The following is a 19,713-nucleotide window of genomic DNA, read 5'->3' as shown; positions in this document are numbered from 1 at the left end:
TCTCCCAGGAGAGGGGGCCCCAGCCCAGAGCGGGGCTGACTCCTCATTTCTAGGCCCGGGGACACACACTTACTTTCATCAGCATAAAATCCAGCGGGACAGAAGGTCACACAGGTGTTCACCTCCTGATGGTGGTAGAACCCGCGGCGGCAAGACAGGCACTGGGTGGGGCCCCGGCCGGAGCAGGTCTCGCACCCCTTGTGGCAGCGGCGGCAGCGGCGGGCTGCCATGTCCCCAAAGTAGCCCAAGGGGCACACGCTCACGCACTTCCTGTGGGAGCAGATCGGGAGAGGACTTTCCTACTGGCCCCCAGCCCCACGCCTACCCGGCAGCACGAGGGTCAGGCCAAGGCAGGGCAGCTGGCTGGGAGGGAAGCCTTAGCTGCCTCCCTGTCAGCAGACTCTGAGGAAACACAGGCCCCAGGGCAGAGGTAAACCATTAATGCCCCTGAGAAGTTCCTGATGCAGGGGAGGGCTGAGGGCTTCCATGGGAACCTGGGACTCCTGCCCTTTCAAAGTTTTCCCGAGGGGGGCGGGGGCACTCGCAGGTTGTGCTTGGCTTCCTTGGGCAACACCACGACGGTATCTGACTTTTGGAACGTTCAGCTCCGGCAAAACCCCACTGACAGTGCCCACGGGCAGTGAGTGGTCTCCAGGCTGTGCCCAGCCAGCAGAACAAATGTCTTCGCCCAGCGCAGGGAGGTTGCGGCTGTGTCTGGGCCCCGGGGACACCGTGAGAGTCCCAGCCGCACCCCTGCCAGAGCCCTGGTGGGTGTGTGCTCCCCAGGAGGGCTGCACCCCTACCCGGCGCTCAGGGCTGGGGGCTTCTCATTCACGGCCGACTGTGCTGACTTTTAGAACAGTACTGGCCCTTAAGATGACGTTTGTCTGCAGTTCCCAAGTGGTTGTCATGCTCAATACGACCCATTTTTGTTTAGCAAAATGGAGAGAAAAAAGTTTATAAGCACAGACAAAACAATGCCACGGCCTCTGAGTTCTCATGGTCACCAGTTATTTATGAGATGAGAATAAAAGGTTACCAAAACATAAAATTCCCCAGCAGTGACCCTCAGGGTGATCTCCTTTCCGGGGTGTTTGGTTAATTCCTAAGTATACTGCCAGGCTGCGGGGGTGGAGAACACAGCTTGGCCACCTTAGCGGGACGCTGGGCGTCTCCAGGACACGCAGGGGAAGCCCAGCCCTTTACCTGCTGGTCTTGACGCTCCCCAGGCTGAAGTGGACACAGTTCAAGCACTGGTCTGCGTTAGGGCCATCACAGCCTTTGTCACCACACTCCGGATGGCACACACCTTAAAGAAACAAGCATTTCCTTTCACCCATAGAGATGTTTTCTCAATCACGTCCAGTCTCCTAGGACCCCATGTCCGGGTCTCACAGGCCCCTGCTGGGCCAGAGCACCCACCCCTGTGGGACCCGCCGCAGCTGGGAGCCAAGCCTGGCTCTGGGCTCCAGTGTCAGAGGGTCTGATGACTCGAGACAGGCAGGACAGCCGGTGGTGGGTGAGGACCCGGGTGGGTGAAGGCGGGCATTGTGAGGTTCTAGAGGAGCAGCCATGGCGGGGCGGGAGGGGCAGGGGACAGCCGCATGCAGCGTCCTCCCCTGCAGCGGAGCTACAATGCTGGACCAGCCACCAACTCTGATTTCCATCGTGAAGGAAAGCATGAAGATCCGACGGAAATTAAGCGGGAGAGGCTGGAACAGAATGCGCCACGTCCCTCACACGCGGTGAAGGAGGCAGGTGGGTTTCCATGACCCTGGTGGGTCTGGGGTGGGCGGGAGCTGAGCCCTTTTCAGCTCCCCTCTCTCTCACCCTCAGAGGGGGGCATCCTGTCTTCCCTCGATCCCCAAATTCTAACTCTGGAAGCCTGTGTGGTGTTGTCAAAGCGACGGAGAAAAACGCAGGAGCTGGGGGACCCCATCGGGCGCCCTGTCCTAGGTCTCCCCTCCACCTGCGCCTCGGGGAAGAGCCCAGTTTGACTGGCTCTTGCCCTCAGGCCGGGCGGCCCCTCCACAGGTGTCCTCCTCATCTGGGGGCCAGGGCCGATGCTGTGCTGGGACCCCCACCTCCCTTGGCCCCCGACGCTCTTCCTCCTCTGGGAGATGGTTCTGGAAAGCCTCCCCATGTGGGGAGGGAGGGGTCCGGCGGGGCGTTATGCAAGTTTTTGAGGCTGTGGAAGAAAAAACAACCTTCTACAAGGTTTTAGTTGTTGGAGGGGGTGGGGAGTGAGTTCAGAAGCAAAGAAGAGGTGTCTTGCCAGCCACCAGAGTTTCCTGGGGACGTGAGGGAAAGACAAAAGTCCCCATTCTCTGCCACCCACAATGGGTCTTTGCTGAGGGGTACAAAGCCCTCTTCATTCCTCTTTAAAGGGCCTCCAGACCTTCCCAGTGTTAGACTCAGCTGTATTTGGCTTCCCTCCCTGAAGGTTTACCGCTGCTGACATTTCCAAGGTTCTCACTGTGGGTCCCCCCGTGAACCCCTTTCAGAGCCGCGTGCATCCCTGGGGATGCACTAGACGCTCCTTGTGGTCTGGGTGGGGGAGGGCGCTGGGGTCGTGCTGGAGCACAAGGTGCCCCCACCCCTTCCCAGGCCCCAGGCTCACTCGATTTGGGGATCGATTCTCATTTGACTTGGTCCTTGTTCGCCTCATCCCAATCCACTTGTGGTGACAGTGGCTGAGAGCGTCCCCTACTCGTGTCCACCTCACAGCTGACCCCTTCACAGGGCAGCTGGCCAGATGGCTCTGGCGAGGCGCCTGTCACACCCCTGAGCCCCCCCAGGAGCCCCGCTCCCCTTCCGTCCTGGGATCCTTACTGTCCATGGGCAGCTGGACTCCCCTCTCCGGCCCTCACTCACCTCCTCCCCTTTACTCCTTGTCCCGGGGAGAGCTGGCCCTCCACCTGCGTGCCCCCATCACAGTGCTGCTTGGCGCCCCCGCTGCCGGACAGAGGGTGGGGCCCCACGCCCCCCACCCCCACTGTCTGTATGACCAGCTCCGCCTCCGAAAGGCATGCAGCCTCCCCTGCCAGTTCACCCCTCAGCTGTGCATGAAGCTCCACAGAAAGCATCAACAGGGACTTCCCCGGTGGCGCAGTGGTTAAGAATCCGCGCTCCCAATGTGGGGGGTCCTGGGTTCGATACCTGGTCAGGGAACTAGATCCCACATATGTGCCGCAACTAAGAGTTTGCATGCCACAACTAAGGAGCCCGCCTGCTGGCAACTAAGGAGCCCACGTGCTGCAACTAAGGAGCCCACCTGCTGCAACGAAGACCAGACGCAACCAAATAAATAAATAAATATTTAGAAAGTCTTCGAGAATCATCGCCCCACCTCAAAGTCTCCCCTACCCAGCACTCTCTGTCCCTGGGCTTCTGCACCTGGGCTTGTTTGTCTGTGACTCGGAGGGCTCCCCCCAGGGCACCAACGAGATGCTCCTCCACACTGCTCCCCCTCCCCCTGAAACCCTCTCCTCCTCTCCCTCCACGCCACACCCCTCCTGCCCCCTTCCCCTCTCTCGCTCTTTCCTGCTGTGACTGGTGCACCCGCCCCACTTGCCCCTGAGATTGCACGGAACTTCCCCAAGTGTCGGAAACACACCTTAGTCCCAGAGACCCCTCTAACCACCTGGGCCAGGCTTGGGAAGGACTGAGTGGCCTGGGCTGCAGAACAGTTAGAGTGAGATTCCAGGACAGTGTGAGGTTAGAGTCATAGCAGATTTTAAGGGGGGGAAAAAAATCAGTCCTTTATTAATAATTACTGAATCTTGCCACAGTTTATAAATCACAGGGGGAAACAGAGCAGATTAGTCCATACATAATTCAATGCTCCATTTTAAAGGCACGGTAGAAGTAGTTTAAAATTGAATCGGCCATAATTTATGCTTGATCTGTATTGGTGGAGCTTCCCATTTTGTTACTTTTTTTCTTCAGAAGCTATTAGATAACTCAAAGCATCAATATTCTTAGATCTCACCCATCATTTATCGAGTAGCTGTAACATTTAGCTAAGGAAAGTATGCCCAACCAGAAAGGCTCCGTTTCTCACAAATCACTGGGATGGTTCAGAGAGAAAGGAAGAGCTTGCCACCTAGCTCGCTGACCGAAACTGTGCCCAGCCCGGCAGCTGGGAACGTCCTCTGCATGCTGCCCCAGCTCTCAGCGTGGAGCGCTGCAGGCCCAGAGCCCAGGGCCACCCTGCAGGGGCGCAGCAGGAGGAAGAGGATCTGCAACGAGGCATCTTTACTTCCTGTGAGAGGCTTGAGCTGCTTCCTGCAGCATCAGTGTCCTCTGACATCAGGTCTGAGACCCTGTGCTGGGTCTTTCTCCCAGGCCCCTGGGCGGGTCAAGATCTCCACTGCCAGCAACTCCTGGCTGTGCTCACTCAGCCCAACCGTCCCGGGCTCCCGGTAGCACCCTGGTCCTTCCCACATTCTGGTCACAAGGACTGAAAGTGGATGGACTAGGGAGAGGGTCAGGAGGCTGAGACTGAAGACGGGGGCCTCTGATGAAAAGGGGGCGCCCCAGAGGAGTGTCACTAGCCAGGCGGCAAGTCCCTGTTCTGGTTGGGCATAGGGAACCTCTATTCCCGGCCTGGGAAGGTTGGCGAGTACTTACTGGTTTGAAGCATACTTACTGGTCTGTAAAATATTAGGAGAGCCATGGGAGGGAGGAGCTGTGAGTGCAAATTACCATCATTATTACGACTCCCAGGAAAGAGGAAGGCCTACAACCCTAGCCCCGCCTTCCGCCGGGAACAGCCCGCGTTTCAAGAGCTACACTGGAAAAATGAGCATCTCCCCTGGCCTCAGGTTCATTACCTGTGTAGTCCTCTTCGTCCTCGGGAACCTCGGCCTGGGACGGTGACAGGGCGGCCTTGGGTGGCTCTGGCTCTAGGGCTGAGAGCTCCAGCATCCGGGAGCGAGACTGATGGGCGCTGAAGGTGGTATAGGGGTGCTGGGCCGTGCCATACAGGATGAGGCTCCACTCTTTCAACTTCCCTGGAAGGCACCGGACCCAGACTCACCCGAGGGTCAAGAGCCTCCTTCGGGAAGCCCTTGATGTGCTCTGGCCCCTTGGTCTGGCCGGGGGCCTCTGTCACCCACGGAAGTGCCTGGCCCTGCCGGGCTCAGGTTCCCGAGCCCTCCCCCCGACAGCAGGGCTCTGAGCCCAGCATCTTCCCCTCCTCGTCATCTGGGGACCAGGGACCCACCTCCTGCCCAGGCCACAGTCTCCGCCCCTGGGTCTCGGCACAGCCTCCCCTCATTAGCCCCCACCCCCATGATGGGCAGCAGCCCCCTCCCCATCTTGGAACATCCAGTGGGTGGATCTGGGGCGGGGCCTGGCACTCAGCCTTGTCCCATTGTCCCCAAATGTGGTAACTGGGTTACGCTGAGGAGTCCTGCTTTTTGGATGCTCCATCCTGCGTCTTGGGCTCCTTCCATCCCAGTTAGTCCAGGGCAGATGGGCAAGTTTGGCGGGTGGCACAAACCCAAATGTCCACCGAGGCTGGGTGTGGGGAGGACCTCCTCAGAAACGGGAGGATGCCTGGCACCCACGCTGGTCTGGGTGTGGGGGGAGGACAGAGGCTCATGGGAGAGCAGCCGGCTGTGCACAGGGATGGGGCAGGGGCAGCAGGCGCCCCCCCCCCCACAACCGCCGCCTCCACCAGGGAGCGAGGCCCATGCTGCTCAGTACCCTCAGGTGAGAACAGAAGGGAGACCTGGCCTGCAACGTCCAGGCAGGATCCCTGATGCAATAAAGCACACAAGGGCCGGGTTGGACGTGACCATGGGCCATGGGCCGGCTTCCCTTCTCACCACGGTGTGCCCAGCGTTTGGGACTGTGTGACCATGTCGGGGAGGTCACTGCTGTCACTCACTCAGGCGAGGGGCCGAAGGCCAGTGTGACCTGCCGGAGGACATGTGGCTTGTGCTAATGGCTCCGGCTGCCCCAGCCCCTCAGGGTTTATTGAGAAGTGGATCAACCCAACACGAATCGGTTCTGTCCCACGGCGGGGCACAGAGCAGCACCGTTTCTTTTTAACCATCATCCTGGCCAACTAAGGCCCCAGGTCCTGAAAGCCTGCAGCCTCCGAAGCCCCCAAGTCAGGCCCTGCACTGCTTGGGCCTCTCCTGGCCTGGCCAGGATTGAAGGATGTGGGTCCTTCGACTTAAAAGAACCGTCCTGGGGCTCCCCTGGTGGCGCAGTGGTTGAGAGTCTGCCTGCCGATGCAGGAGACACGGGTTCGTGCCCCAGTCCGGGAAGATCCCACATGCCACGAAGCGGCTGGGCCCGTGAGCCATGGCCGCTGAGCCTGCGCGTCCGGAGCCTGTGCTCCGCAATGGGAGAGGCCACAACAGTGAAAGGCCCGTGTACCGCAAAATAAAAAAAAAGAACCGTCCTGAGCTGTCTCCCAGGACATGGTCTCCAAAGGGCCGGCCTCTTTCCGTGGCCATTTCCCTAACGCAGTGAGCGACGCTTACAGGAGAAGTATTGATACTTCACATGGGTGCAGGTGCAGCAAACACAGGGCCTGTCTATGAACGATCATCCGTTCTCAACTCCCGGGGATCAAATTAAAGCTACATTTCAAAACCACAGAGGCTCTGGACATTTGAACTGCTGAGTGATGAACTGTCATTAAGGGGGAGCATAATAACTACAGGGCAGGGAACAAGGGCTCCGTGAGCTATAATTTGAATCGGGATTTATTTCAATCCTATATGATGTCTCCAAAAACACCCACCAAAGGCCTCATCACTAAAATTAGATTCTTATTTTCGGATAGAGTTTTGGTAGGACAAACAAGAGAAGAGGGGCTGATCCAAGCTCAGGATCGGCACACGCCCTGGGTGAGCGGGGAGAGCAGAATGAATTCCAAGAAACCAGGGAGCAGATCCTACGAGTTCTCATCACAAGGAAAAAAACCTAGTTTTTTTCCTCTTTCTTTGTGTGTGTCTATAAGAGATGATGGATATTAACGAAACTTATTGGGGCAATCATTTCCCAATATGTGTAAGTCATTATGCTGTATGCCTTACACGTATCAGTGCTACATGTCAATTATATCTCAATAAAGCTGAAAAGAAAAGAAAAAATTCCAAGAAGCCAGCAGTCGGAGCTGTCTTGCAGGAGGGGCCCGGGACGGGAGGCTGGGGTTCAGGAATGGAAGAGAGACTGCATTTTTATTGTTTTCTCTTCTGGATTGTTTGATTAAAAAAACAAGCAAACCATGGCATATATTATATTACCTTTCACACACATGAATTTTAAAAATTGAGTTTAATTTAAAAATCTAGAAACAAATTGGTTATATGGTCAAGGGAAAAAAAAACATGAAAAAGCTGTGGTACTCAGGGCTTTTGATTTACATTTCCAAATAATCAACAAATGTGAATGGCTCAAAATCTACAAGTATAAAAGGGAACACAGTGGAAGTCCCCCTCCAGCTGCTTCCCCATCTCTCTCCATGGCAACCGGTTCCGTTTCTTGAGCACCCTTCTGGTGGTATTTTATTCTTATCCAAGCAAATACAAGCACATACTCTGCCCTGTCCCCTTTACCAACACACCTGGGAGCACCTTCTGCACTTTTCTTTTTCCATTAAAATGCACCTTGGTCATCTTTCCATCACTGAATCAGAGAGGTATCTATCGCGTCACTTACTTAACAATCCCCTCTTGACAGGCACGTAAATTGTTTCCAAATGTTTGCAATTACAAACAGTGCCAAAACTGTGGTCACACGAGGAGGTACCTGTTGAGGTTGGCATAGCAAGGACCCTGGAGCTGCACAGTCTGGGTTTGAATCCTGGCTCTGCCACCTACCAGCTGTGTGGCCTCGGGCAAAGTACTTAATCTCTCTGTTCTTCAGTTTCCTCATCTGTAAAGTGGGGATAATAATAATAATATCTACCTCGTAGAGTAGCTTGGGGGATTAAATTAAATGACTTTAATGATGGTAAGAGATTTAGAACAGTGACTGTCATATGGGAGCTGTTGCACAGAGTTTGTTAAATAAAATCTAAGGAGCATATCATTTCACATGTGTAAGTGTATCTGTAGTCTACATTTCTAAAAGTAGAATGGTGTGGGGGAGGGGCAGGGATCAAAAAGGATGTGAATTTGTCATTTTGACAGACATTGCCAAACTGCCCTCCATGGGGTCTGGTCATATCACACCCCTGCCAGGAATATACCAACATACCTGCTTCCTCACAGCTTTGGATGGACAATCTGACAATTCAGAGAAGTTCACTTTGCATTTCTCTTATTGACACAAGAAGCTGAGCTTCTTTTCAGATGATTAAGAGCTTGACACCTTTCTGATGTGATAAAATTGGAAGCAATTTATAAATTCAGAAATTTGCCAGGAATATTTGCCGGGGACAAGTGATGAAACTTCGAAGATGCATTAAAAGTGCACTTTTGGGGCTTCCCTGGTGGCGCAGTGGTTGAGAGTCCGCCTGCTGATGCAGGGGACATGGGTTCGTGCCCCGTCCGGGAAGATCCCACATGCCACGGAGCGGCTAGGCCCGTGAGCCGTGGCCGCTGAGCCTGCGCGTCCGGAGCCTGTGCTCCGCAACGGGAGAGGCCACAACAGTGAGAGGCCCGCGTACCGCAAAAAAAAAAAAAAAAAAAAGTGCACTTCTGCCACGTTTGTACCCAAGATTTACAAGTGGACCAAGAAGGTGGTTGCTCATACTTGGTTTAAATTTCTGTTCCTTCTCTCCATCTGCAAGAGATATTCACTAGAGCCTCTGAGGGCCCAGGTGCCGTGCTGGTGAGTTAGGAGCACAGAGGAAAGAGCGGCAGGGAGACGGCAGGAGGAGGGAAGGAGACCTCCCCTGTCCTAAAAGGTTCCGTGCAGACAACCTGACCTGAGGGTAAGGTTTAGATAGTGGTGATTCTAGAGACATTTTCCTCCTTTTTTTTTGTACTTAAAGGTGAACATGCTCTTTTTACTTCTACCAAGGGAGTCTGTTTTTTTTGCCTTCATAAGACATGAAAACAAGTATTCCAGTATATGGCATAATTTGAAGTGCAATTCTCTCTTTTTTTTTTTTGTGGTATGCGGGCCTTTCACTGTTGTGGCCTCTCCTGTTGCGGAGCACAGGCTCCGGACGCGCAGGCTCAGCGGCCATGGCTCACGGGCCCAGCCACTCCGCAGCACGTGGGATCTTCCCAGACCGGGGCACGAACCCATGTCCCCTGCATCGGCAGGTGGACTCTCAACCACTGCGTCACCAGGGAAGCCCTGCAATTCTCTTTTTAAGTTATTTTTTCCTAGTTATAATAGAGGGATGATTATTAAATACTGAAACAAATAAGAAAATAAAAATCACCTCTAACTTGTGTGGCATATTCTCCTCTTGGCTATTTTCTATGCGTGTTTGTTTTTCACATAGTTGAAATCACGCAGGGCAGCAATTTCTCTTTCTTCTCTAACTCAGCATCATGTTAATCACATCCAGAAATTATTTATGCACCCGTTTATTGTCTTCTCCCCTTCATCAGACCAGAGGTGTCACGTGGGCAGGAATGTGCCTTTCTTACGTGGCATACTGGCCTCAGCGTGTGGCAAGTTTCTGGGATGTGTGCTCAATAAATGTTTGCTAAATTAATATAATGATATCTTAAAATATCAGCAAACTATTTCACTGTATGAATATAAGCATTTTCGTAACCAATCTCTCATAATAGGTTATAACAGAACATGTGTTTCAGTTTCCTTTTCATTTTTGCTTTCATACATGAGTTTGCAGGAAATATCACTTGCTGCATCTGAACTACTCTCCCCAGGTAGATTCCCCGGAGAGAATACAATATTGTGAAGGCGCTTGACACATAATGTTAAGGGGCCCAATAACCCCTTCATGGAGTCTGGCATCTCATGAGGCTTGATTCAGAAACTGCCAGGTGAGAGACCACAGCGCACCTGGGAAGAAGCCCACCTGGTATACAGCCCACCTCCAACCCGCTGTCCCACCTGGGGCGAGTCAGAAGGATCAGACACCAGTGACTTGGCATCACAGAGTAAGGCAGAGATGCACAGGAACACGCATCTCTGGGCTCTAGGCTTTAGGGTGGTCCTCTCCTCTCGCTGAGTCAACACTTATCCACGACCCAAGGGTCCAGCCCACGCGAGGACCAGGTCCCACCACGCTCACCGTGCCTAGAGCCTGCCCTCGCTTTGAGGAGATGAGACACCTGGAGGGAAGAACCAAGGAAGAAGCAGAAGAAGAACGATCCAGGGCTACACCAGACCAGAGACCCAGTCCACACTCCACAGAACTGCCATCCAGAGGTGGGAGGACTCCGGAATGTTGGTCTGCTTTGGACAAAGCGTTTAACAAGAGTGTATTGGTTACTAGTCAAGACGTCAGCATGCCTGTTCAAGTTTACCCTTACAAAACCCAACTAGTACCATTCATTCCTTAGTTTCCTGGAAGAGGTCTGAAAAGATGCCCAAATCCAAATTCCCTGGCTTTCTCTCCATCAGATTCCTGAGCCCCTAGAAGAAAGAATGGCAAATCCACCTGCTTAAACACTCAGGGCCAGCACTGCTTGTGAGAGGCAGAGGATAATCCTAGCTAATGCCCCAGAGGCTGCCGATAAATGGCTTTATCATCATTCACCATCTTCAATGCATTTCCCCCTCAATGAATTGAATTTGTAATGAACAAACAGGATTATTCCTATTCAAAGAAAGAACGAGAATTAAGGGAAGACTGAGGTTGAATTTGCCAATAAGAAAGTGCCAGCACTAATGAAGCTTTTCTCTTCCAGCATTTTGAATTAAGCGTTAAAAATCCTTGAGAGGGGAATTTACAATTGGAGACAAACCGGCTAGGAGCAGGGGAAAGTTTTTGTTAGATTAAGGACTCTGAGCTAATACTTTTGAATTCCTGGGTTTTCTTTGGCCATAAGAGAAGCTATTAACTATAAAGAATTTATTAATTCTCCCCCCCCACAACATTTACAACATGCAGGGAGAAATTCTTTAGTCGAAACACAGTAAAGAAAGAGAAGCCTATAATCAAGAAATATGTTTCAGTCTAAATAACACTCCAGGGGAAGCCTTTTCCTTCTGAGGTCCAGGTAACCTGTTTACAAAGTTTAATGCAGAGGTTTGGGTAAAGGGATAAAAAAGGCACTACTCCTTCTGTTTATAAAAATATACAAGGATGCTTTAAAAGGGTGAATTTTATGCTGTGTGAATTATATTTCAATAAAGCCATTATATGAACTATTATACACTCACAGAAATATCAACCTTTACTCAATGAATTTAACATAGTTATAAATGTGCTTTAAGTCCACATTATGGCAAGCAAGAGGTAGGAAGATAGAATTTAGGAAATGGCCTAGAAAAGAAGAAGGAAGAGTGCACACAGGTATGTGTCCCCTATGGACATGCACACATACACACATGCGTGCACACCTCCAGAGCCGGAAGTAAAGCCGGGCAGATGGGAGAATCTTCTCTATGATCTTGTAGCCATAAAAACCCTTCAAAATGGTATTTTCAGTGCCAGAAGGAGTATCTCAGAATCCCAAGCTCCAATGTTTCTTTGGGTGAAGTGTGGAAACACACATATCAGGTAAGGAACAATCACTTGTACAGTCTGGCAACACACAAAACCTCACTTTTCTTAATGGCACCTACAGGGTGAGATAGAGAACACTAAAATACCATCTTTCAACATTCTTCAGTTAGTTCAAAGTAATAAATTAACGGTTTGAAAAGACAGAGTCTGCTACACGGGCTATAACGGGACAGCGGTCCTTCCCCCCACCCTCTCCACCTTTCCGCGTCCTGCCCGAGACTCAGCCTCTTGTCAGGCTCCGAGGGGGCCCTTCTAGGGTAAATGCTCACGTGCTCTGTCCAAGCTCCTGAATTCTAGCCATCGTCCAATGCCTTCTTACCCAGGACATCGAGAATCCTTTCTCTTACACTATCCTCCACATGCCCACCCCACTCCCTCTTCATTTTCTGGGAGGTTTCCTCCTCCAACCTATCTCTTGCCTTTCTAATTTTTGCCTCATATTTTAAAATTTCAAGTCATTTATCTGGTCCTCCCAAGGTTCCTTTTTAAAATGCAGCATCCTGTTCTTATTTCAGCACTGAAATACTTTATCTTCCCTGAGGATACCTATGAGATAATAGAAATTATATATTGGTCTCGACCCCCCGTTCCTGGCACAGGGCTCCTAAAACCCTTGTCAATTCCCAATAGCATGGGGTTCAGGGAGCTGCTAGGTGGGTGAAGACATCCACCCAGGAGGGTGATGCATCCCAACTCCACAAGGACAGAGGTTCCTGCACTAGGGACCCTCACAGACCCTGTGTATCTCCTCCTCTGGCTGTTCACCTGTACCGTTTTATCACAGCCTTTAATAAACTGGTAAATGTAAGCAAGTGTTTCCTTGAGTTTTGTGAGCAGCTCTAGCAAATTAACTGAACCCAAGGAGGGGGTCTTTAGATCTACGGGGCAGTCGGTCAAAAGCACAGGTGATAACCCAGGCTTACAACTGGTGTCCGAAGTGTGTGTATGTGTGCGGGGGACAGTCTTGTGGGACTGAGCCCTTAGCCTGTGGGGCCTGACTCTGTCCCCGGGTAGGTGGTGCCGGAATTGAGGTGCATCGGAGGACACCCAGATGGTGCCGCAGAGAATTGTTTGCTGTGGGGGGAAAACCCCACACATTTGGTGACTAGAAGTACCAGAAGTGAAGAGTTCTGTGTTAACAATAAAGGAGACACACAGGAGAGAAGCACAGGAGGGAAGAACTGGCCTTTTCCCTACTTGGTTTTCTACCTTGGGACACCAACTATAGTTTTTTTTGAAGTTTTGCTGTGTTGTTGTGCTTTTCCTGCCTGAATTCCCTCTTAACCTCCAAGTTTATTCTCTTCAGGGTTTGTGTCTGTTCTAATGTTGCATAATCTTCTCGAATGTGTGGAGGTCCTTCTATATTTAGCAGTGAGGCACTTAGAATGATTAGAAGTTCTGCATGCTGAAATGTGAAAACGCACTTTTGGTTTATTGATTTTATATTTGGCAAACTTGCTAGCCTGAACAAAATGAGAAAGGAAATGTTATCCTTGCACGCTAGATAGCTTAGATGTAAACAACGTTTGTTTTCATAGTAAATGCAAGCACTTCCCACCAGAAACAATGGAGATAAGAAGAAAATGTAATATCTTTAAAGTGCTGAAATGAAAAAAAAAAAATAGGGCTTCTCTGGTGGTGCAGTGGTTAAGAATCTGCCTGCCAATGCAGGGGACACGGGTTTGAGCCCTGGTCCGGGAAGATCCCACATGCCATGGAGCAACTAAGCCTGTGTGCCACAACTACTGAGCCTGCGCTCTAGAGCCCACGAGCCACAACTACTGAAGCCCGTGCGCCTAGAGCCTGTGCTCTGCAAAAAGAGAAGCCACCACAATGAGAAACCTATGCACCACAACGAAGAGTAGTCCCCGCCTGCCACAACTAGAGAAAGCCCGCATGCAGCAACGAAGACCCAATGCAGCCAAAAATAAATAAACAAAAAATACTGCCAACCTAGAATTCAATATCTAGAGAAAATAGCCATTCAAAAATGGGTGGAGGACTTCTCTGGTGGCACAGTGGTTAAGAATCCACCCGCCAACACAGGGGACACGGGTTTGAGCCCTGGTCTGGGAAGATCCCACATGCCGCGGAGCAACTAAGCCCGTGCACCACAACTACTGAGCCTGTGCTCTAGAGCCCGCGTGCCCCAACTACTGAAGCCCATGTGCCCCAACTATTGAAGCCCGTGCACCTAGAGCCTGTGCCCTGTAACAAGAGAAGCTACCGCAATGAGAAGCCTGCACACCACAACAAAGAGTAGCCCCTGCTCACCACAACTTGAGAAAGCCCACACACAGCAGTAAAAACCCAATACAGCCAAAAATAAATAAATAAATTTTAAAAAATGGGTGGAGTCACAGCACCATCACAATGACGTCCTCTAAGCAGAGTCAAAATCAGTGTGTCAATAAATAAACCTATTTTTAAAAACAAACTGAAGATGGGTTGAAATAAAGATATTTTGGAATAAATCCAAGCAGAGCAAATTCATGGCCAGCAGACCAGCATGATAAGAAATGGTGAAGGAAGTTCTTCAGATAGAAGGAAAATGGTCACAGATGAGAATCTGGATCTACAGGAAAGAACAGAGTACCAGAAATGGTGACCATGTAGGTAAATATAAAAGAGTAGCTTTTTTTCTCTCTCTCTTCATTTCTATAAAAGACAATGACCGTCTTTAAAGCAAAAATATGCCTGCAAGATGGAGTTTGTAATATGTACAGAAGTTACATATAGCACACAACTACAGCAGAAAGTGGGGAGGACTATTAACTCCAAGTCTACAGCGACAATCACAAAATAGGCTAAAAATCCTAAAGGAAATAAGATGGAATATTCAAAAATATTTAATTCAAAAAAGACAGGAAAAAGAGGAACTTTTAAAAAATACTGTTGGATTTAATTTGTTAATATTGAACTTGGGATTTTCCTATTTATGTTCCCAAGTGACACTGGCTGAAAAGTCTCCATTCTCATAGTGGGCTGTCGGGAGTTGGTATCAAGGATACTCAGGCTTCATCAAACAAACTGGGGACTCTTTTTCTCTCTTTTTCTACTGTCTGGAAGAGTCCGTGGAATACTGACATTACATTTCTTCCATTTAAATGTTTAGTAGAATCTGCCAGTGCATCTATCCAGCCCTGAGTTTTCTTTTAAATTATAGAATCAATTTCTTTAATCACACAATTTCAATTTTTGTTTCTTCTTGTGTCAATTTTGCTGTTACATTATTTTTGGTCATTTCACTTAACATTTTGGTCACAAAGTTGTTTATAATATCTTCTTATAATAACTTTGATGTATATAGGATCTATAATAACATTCTACTTTTTCATTCGTGAAATTATATACAGATGACCCTTGAACAACGCAGGTGTCTGGGGTGCCAACCCCCATCTATAACTTTACAGCCAGCCCTGCATCTGCGGATTCAACCAACCACAGACTGTGTTGGACTGTAGTTCTTATTTACTCAAAAAAAAAAAAAAAAAAAAAAAACTGCATCTAAGTGGGCCTGCGCAGTTCAAACCTGTGCTGTCCAAGGGTCAACTATATTCTCAGTTTTCTCCTTGACCAGTCTTCCCAGAGGTTTATCAATTTTATTAGTGTCTTCAAAGGACCAACTTAGGGATTTTGTCAATTCTCTCTACATACGTTTGTTTTCTATTTCATTGATTTCTGCTAGTTTAAAAATTCCTTTTTTCTGCTTTCTTTGAGTTTATGTTACTGGTCATTTTCTACGATCAATCTTTTTTCTTTTTAACCTCTTTATTGGAGTATAATTGCTTTACAATATCGTGTTAGTTTCTGGTGTAAAACAAAGTGTATCAGCTATACATATACATACATCTCCATAACTCCTCCCTCTTGCGTCTCCCTCCCACCCTCCCTATCCCACCCCTCTAGGTGGACACAAAGCACCTACCATCAATCTTTAGCCTTTCTTCTTTTCTAACACATGCAGTTGGGAACGTACATTCCTCTCTCATCTCTACTTCACCTGCATTACCTGTTTGGATATGCAGTATTTTTATTATCATCCAGTTCCAAAGATTCCCTATTAAATTATTATTATTATCCTTTTTTAAAAATAAATTTATTTATTTTATTTATTTATTTTTGTCTGCACTGGGTGTTTGCTGCTGCACACGGGCTTTCTGTAGTTTCAGCAGGCGGGGGATACTCTTCATTGTGGTGTGTGGGCTTCTCATTGTGGTGGCTTCTCTTGTGGAGCACAGGCTCTAGGCGCATGGGCTTCAGTAGTTGTGGCACACGGGCTCAGTAGTTGTGTATCACAGGTTCTAGAGCGCAGGCTCAGTAGCTGTGGCACGTGGGCTTAGTCGCTCCGTAGCATGTGGGATCTTCCCAGACCAGGGCTCGAACCTGTGTCCCCTGCATTGGCAGGTGGATTCTTAACCACTGTGCCACCAGGGAAGTCCCTCCCTATTAAATTATGATTATTTTCCTTTGACACTTGAGTTGTTTAGAAGTGTTTTTCAACTATCAAATGTATGGGCTTTTTCTAGTTATCTTTTAAATTTTGATTTCTTACCTGTAATCTCAGAGGACAGGGCTTATATACTACCAGTCCTTGGAAACACTCTGAAGTTTGCCAAATGGTCTACTACGTGGCCAATTTTCAAGAATAATCCACCTGCGATTGAAAGGCGAGTGCATTCTTTGGTTGTTGGGTGTAGGTCCATTAGTTAGACCTAAATTGTCAACTGTGAAGTTCAAATCTTCTCTTCCTACTGATTTTTGCTATTTTGTCTACCAAATATATTTGAGGTATGCTAAATCTCCCACCTTGTGTGTGAGTCTGTCTTTCTCTCTTTGGAGCTTTAACAAATTTTTGCATTATATATTTCGAGGCCAAGTTAGAATTGAACCAAATCTTTTATCAACGCGCAGTGACTCTCTTCAGCTTTGGGATTGCTTTTCACCATAACATTTCTGTTTGTCTGATGTTAACGTAACTACATCAGCTTTCTTTGGTTAGCATTTGCTTGGTCTATCTTTTCCCATCCACCTTATTTTTAACTTTGCAGTTTTCTTATATTTTAGGTATTGTTCTTACATATAGTTCCATCAGTCTGTCCAAGCAGGAAGAAGACAGCATAATTAAACTAGGATAATCCAATAAGGCTTTAATAAAGAGACTATTTACAGAGGTGTCAGCAGAGCAAAACAGAGCCACAAGGGATGATGGAGTTCCCCGGGGCTAGAAACAGAAGGGGTGTTTAGCCCATAAGTGTACAAGAGTCTACGTCAAGGGGAGGGTGGGGCTGTGACCCTGAGGGATGCTGGAGGGATAAATAACTCTGAAAAAATCATCTCCTTCCTCTTTCCATTCTCCTGCTGGAGTTTCCCCCTGGCTGAACTCCACCACCAGCCACAGGCAGAGAGTCTGTGGATAGACCAGGCTCAGTCAGAGTGGGGCAGACAGGAGTGGACAGGGGTCTGGTAAGTAAATCAAAATATGCCCGGCACAACAGCAAACACATGTAAAAAATCTAATCTGACAATCTTTGTCTTCTAAATGAAGCAATCTACCTTTATTGAAACTATCAATACGGCTGGACTTATTTTCACAACTTGTTTTGTATATTTTAGTTGTTTTGCTAGTTGTCCCATTCTTGGTCTTTCTGTTGCCAGATGCAGAAGCCTACAACATCTCTTAACATTTCGATTTTATCTTTGTTCTGGGGTAATTCGTTAGCAATTTATGAAAAATATTTACCTTATACTAAAAAAAAACCCCAAATCAAACAGATTCTGAAAAAAATCAAATCACAAGCAAACTGGGAATAAAAAAAAGAATTACCAAAACTCTGGAGAAGAAATTTAAGATTATCTTAAAAATATATATAAGTCAAATAACAGACCAGAAAAAATATTTATAGGAGCTATGACCCAGAAAGGGTTATTACATTTGTATTTTACATGGAGTACCTATTAGCTTAATAACAATACTGACTATCCTCTGGAAAAAAGGAGAAAGGGCAATTAAAAACACACACACACACTTTGTACACAAACATTTGGAAAAGTGTTCACCCTCCTTAGTAATTATCACAACGCAAATTAAGGAAAGATATCATTTATCTCCTCGAGAGCTGGCAAATGACTGCCTACTTGTGCCTGATGAAGTTGTATGTTGGTTCAACCATTTTGAAAAGCAAATTAGTAAAATGTATCCAGTGTAGGTATATTTGTGGTTTCCACCGCTTATTTGTCCTAGTAATTTTACTTCCGGTGAACGATCCCAAGAAAATAATTTTAAATTTAGGAGAAAGCTTTCTGTGCTAAGTTGTCTGTTTATAATAGCAAAACCCCCAGAAAACAATCTATGCGTCCCAACGATAGAGGGATGCCTAAATAAATGATGGTATTTCTACTTGGTGAACTATTATAAAAATACATAAAATGCTACTCACAAAGGATATAAAATGACATGAAAAAGCGCTTGATATGCAATTAACAGAAAGAAATACAAAGTTATGTACGCAGCACGGTTAGAACGCAGTAAAACGTCAAGACGAGAAAACACCAAGTGGAAAGATAGACATATTGAACATGATGTGCTTCTGAAAATAACAAAGTCAAATGTTCAAACATTAAATGCACTTACATATTCTTGGCACAGGGGGTGGGGGGGATCTGGCTGCCAGAATGCTGACCAGTGCAGGTGCACCTTTGTACCTGATGCAACAGTGGAGAACCTGAGGAAGGGGTTTCAAGAGAGTTCTTCCTCTTCCCATACATTTTCTTTTTCACCTTCATCAACATTTTGTATTTTATTTGCAAAAATGAAATATTAAAGAAGAAACTCATCTCTTTGTTACATCCACGACCAGGCGAGACATAGGGTGATGAACAAAGCCACGACTCACGTACGTGCACCTGAACAAGCAGGGTATCATGCTTCCTTTTCTCCTGAACTAGGAGACTTTGGGCAACAGCACCACTATAACAATCCCCTGAAAGACCAGAAGGGAGGCAACGAGACCAACTGAAACACTGAGTCCTTTCGAAGCAAATGGGGTAAAACATGGAACTTTTGGACAACCGTGTGTATGGTGCCTGGAAACCTCCCGGAGTCCTCAGTTCTTTCCAGGAAGCGGGAGCGATTCTCCATAATCACACTTTCCAGAAATGAGAGCTTAGTGACAAACTCGGAAGCCAGCACAGAAGGCACATGCTTGAAATCTAAGCTGCCAGTACGAGATAAATTGAGCCATCAAACACAGATTGCAAAATCTCCATTCTTCTTTTGGAAGTGAAGTCTAGCTCAAAGCAGATGTCAATTCAACCGTGGTCAGTAACACCAGCAAGAAAATGAGAACAGCTATGCTCTCAGGAGGAGGCAGTGTATGAAAGAGCTACTGAACAGAAATCAAGGGATAAATGGTATATTTATAAATGGAATATTTCCCGCCATATCAATAAACACAGGATGTCACAGTCATCAATGACTGCAGCCCTCCAACGTGAGTCAGTGAGCCCTGAGGAAACGCAGGGCTGAAAAGAATACTTGCCATCTAGCAGCCATCAGACCGCAGCCACTCCCTGCGGTGAGCCCTAAGGAAACTCAGGATGTGAAAATACAGGATACTGGCTCCAGATAGCTGAGGTGCACATCAAAGGAATGATTTCAGTGAGCCCAGACTCTTGCATCTTCCCATACACAGAAAAGCACTGAATTCCTTAACTTGAGATATCTGGCTTTCTTTATTTAACAGTAATTTTTTGACTTTCCCAATTACCTGCTCTTTGTTGCAAAATTCCTATATATCCTGGCTCCCCCCTCGCCCCGTCAGAGCAGTTTCTCAGAGTTATCAGAAACACTGTCTCCTGGGCTGCAGTCCTCATTTTGCCCCCAATACAACAGGTCTCACGTTCTGCATTTTTTAAAGTCAACGCAAGAAACCATGGAACGTTTTATGACGCAAAAAGGGAAGGAACAGTCACACCGGAGAGACTAATTTCTACCTCTTTTAACTGATTATTAAACGGGTTACTGAGTGTGCATAGCTGAAAACAGTTGATTCAAATTATATGAGCTCTTGATTTAAACAAGGTTC

The 19,713-nt window shown here is 48.0% G+C and overlaps 1 protein-coding gene across 5 annotated transcripts in view; it reads right to left on the bottom strand.

The window, feature by feature from the left end:
* The window catches only part of PCSK6 (proprotein convertase subtilisin/kexin type 6), a gene marked incomplete at its 5' end in the record, with an annotated part of 190,494 nt that overhangs the window by 16,384 nt on the left and 154,397 nt on the right, over nucleotides 1–19,713 (bottom strand). For 2 of the 5 annotated variants that reach the window (XM_082649011.1, XM_082649013.1), the window contains 4 exons: nucleotides 74–270; nucleotides 1,207–1,309; nucleotides 4,652–4,690; nucleotides 4,836–5,015. In XM_082649011.1, coding sequence (XP_082505137.1) covers nucleotides 74–270; nucleotides 1,207–1,309; nucleotides 4,652–4,690; nucleotides 4,836–5,015 — 519 coding nt within the window. Of the gene's footprint in view, nucleotides 1–73; nucleotides 271–1,206; nucleotides 1,310–4,651; nucleotides 4,691–4,835; nucleotides 5,016–15,554; nucleotides 15,639–19,713 lie in introns of all 5 variants that reach the window. The other 3 variants (XM_082649010.1, XM_082649012.1, XM_082649014.1) reach the window with 3 other exon arrangements.

Source organism: Grampus griseus (genome assembly GCF_964374135.1).
Source record: "Grampus griseus genome assembly, chromosome: 2".
Lineage (NCBI taxonomy): Eukaryota > Metazoa > Chordata > Mammalia > Artiodactyla > Delphinidae > Grampus > Grampus griseus.
This window is presented reverse-complemented; position numbering and strand designations above follow the sequence as displayed.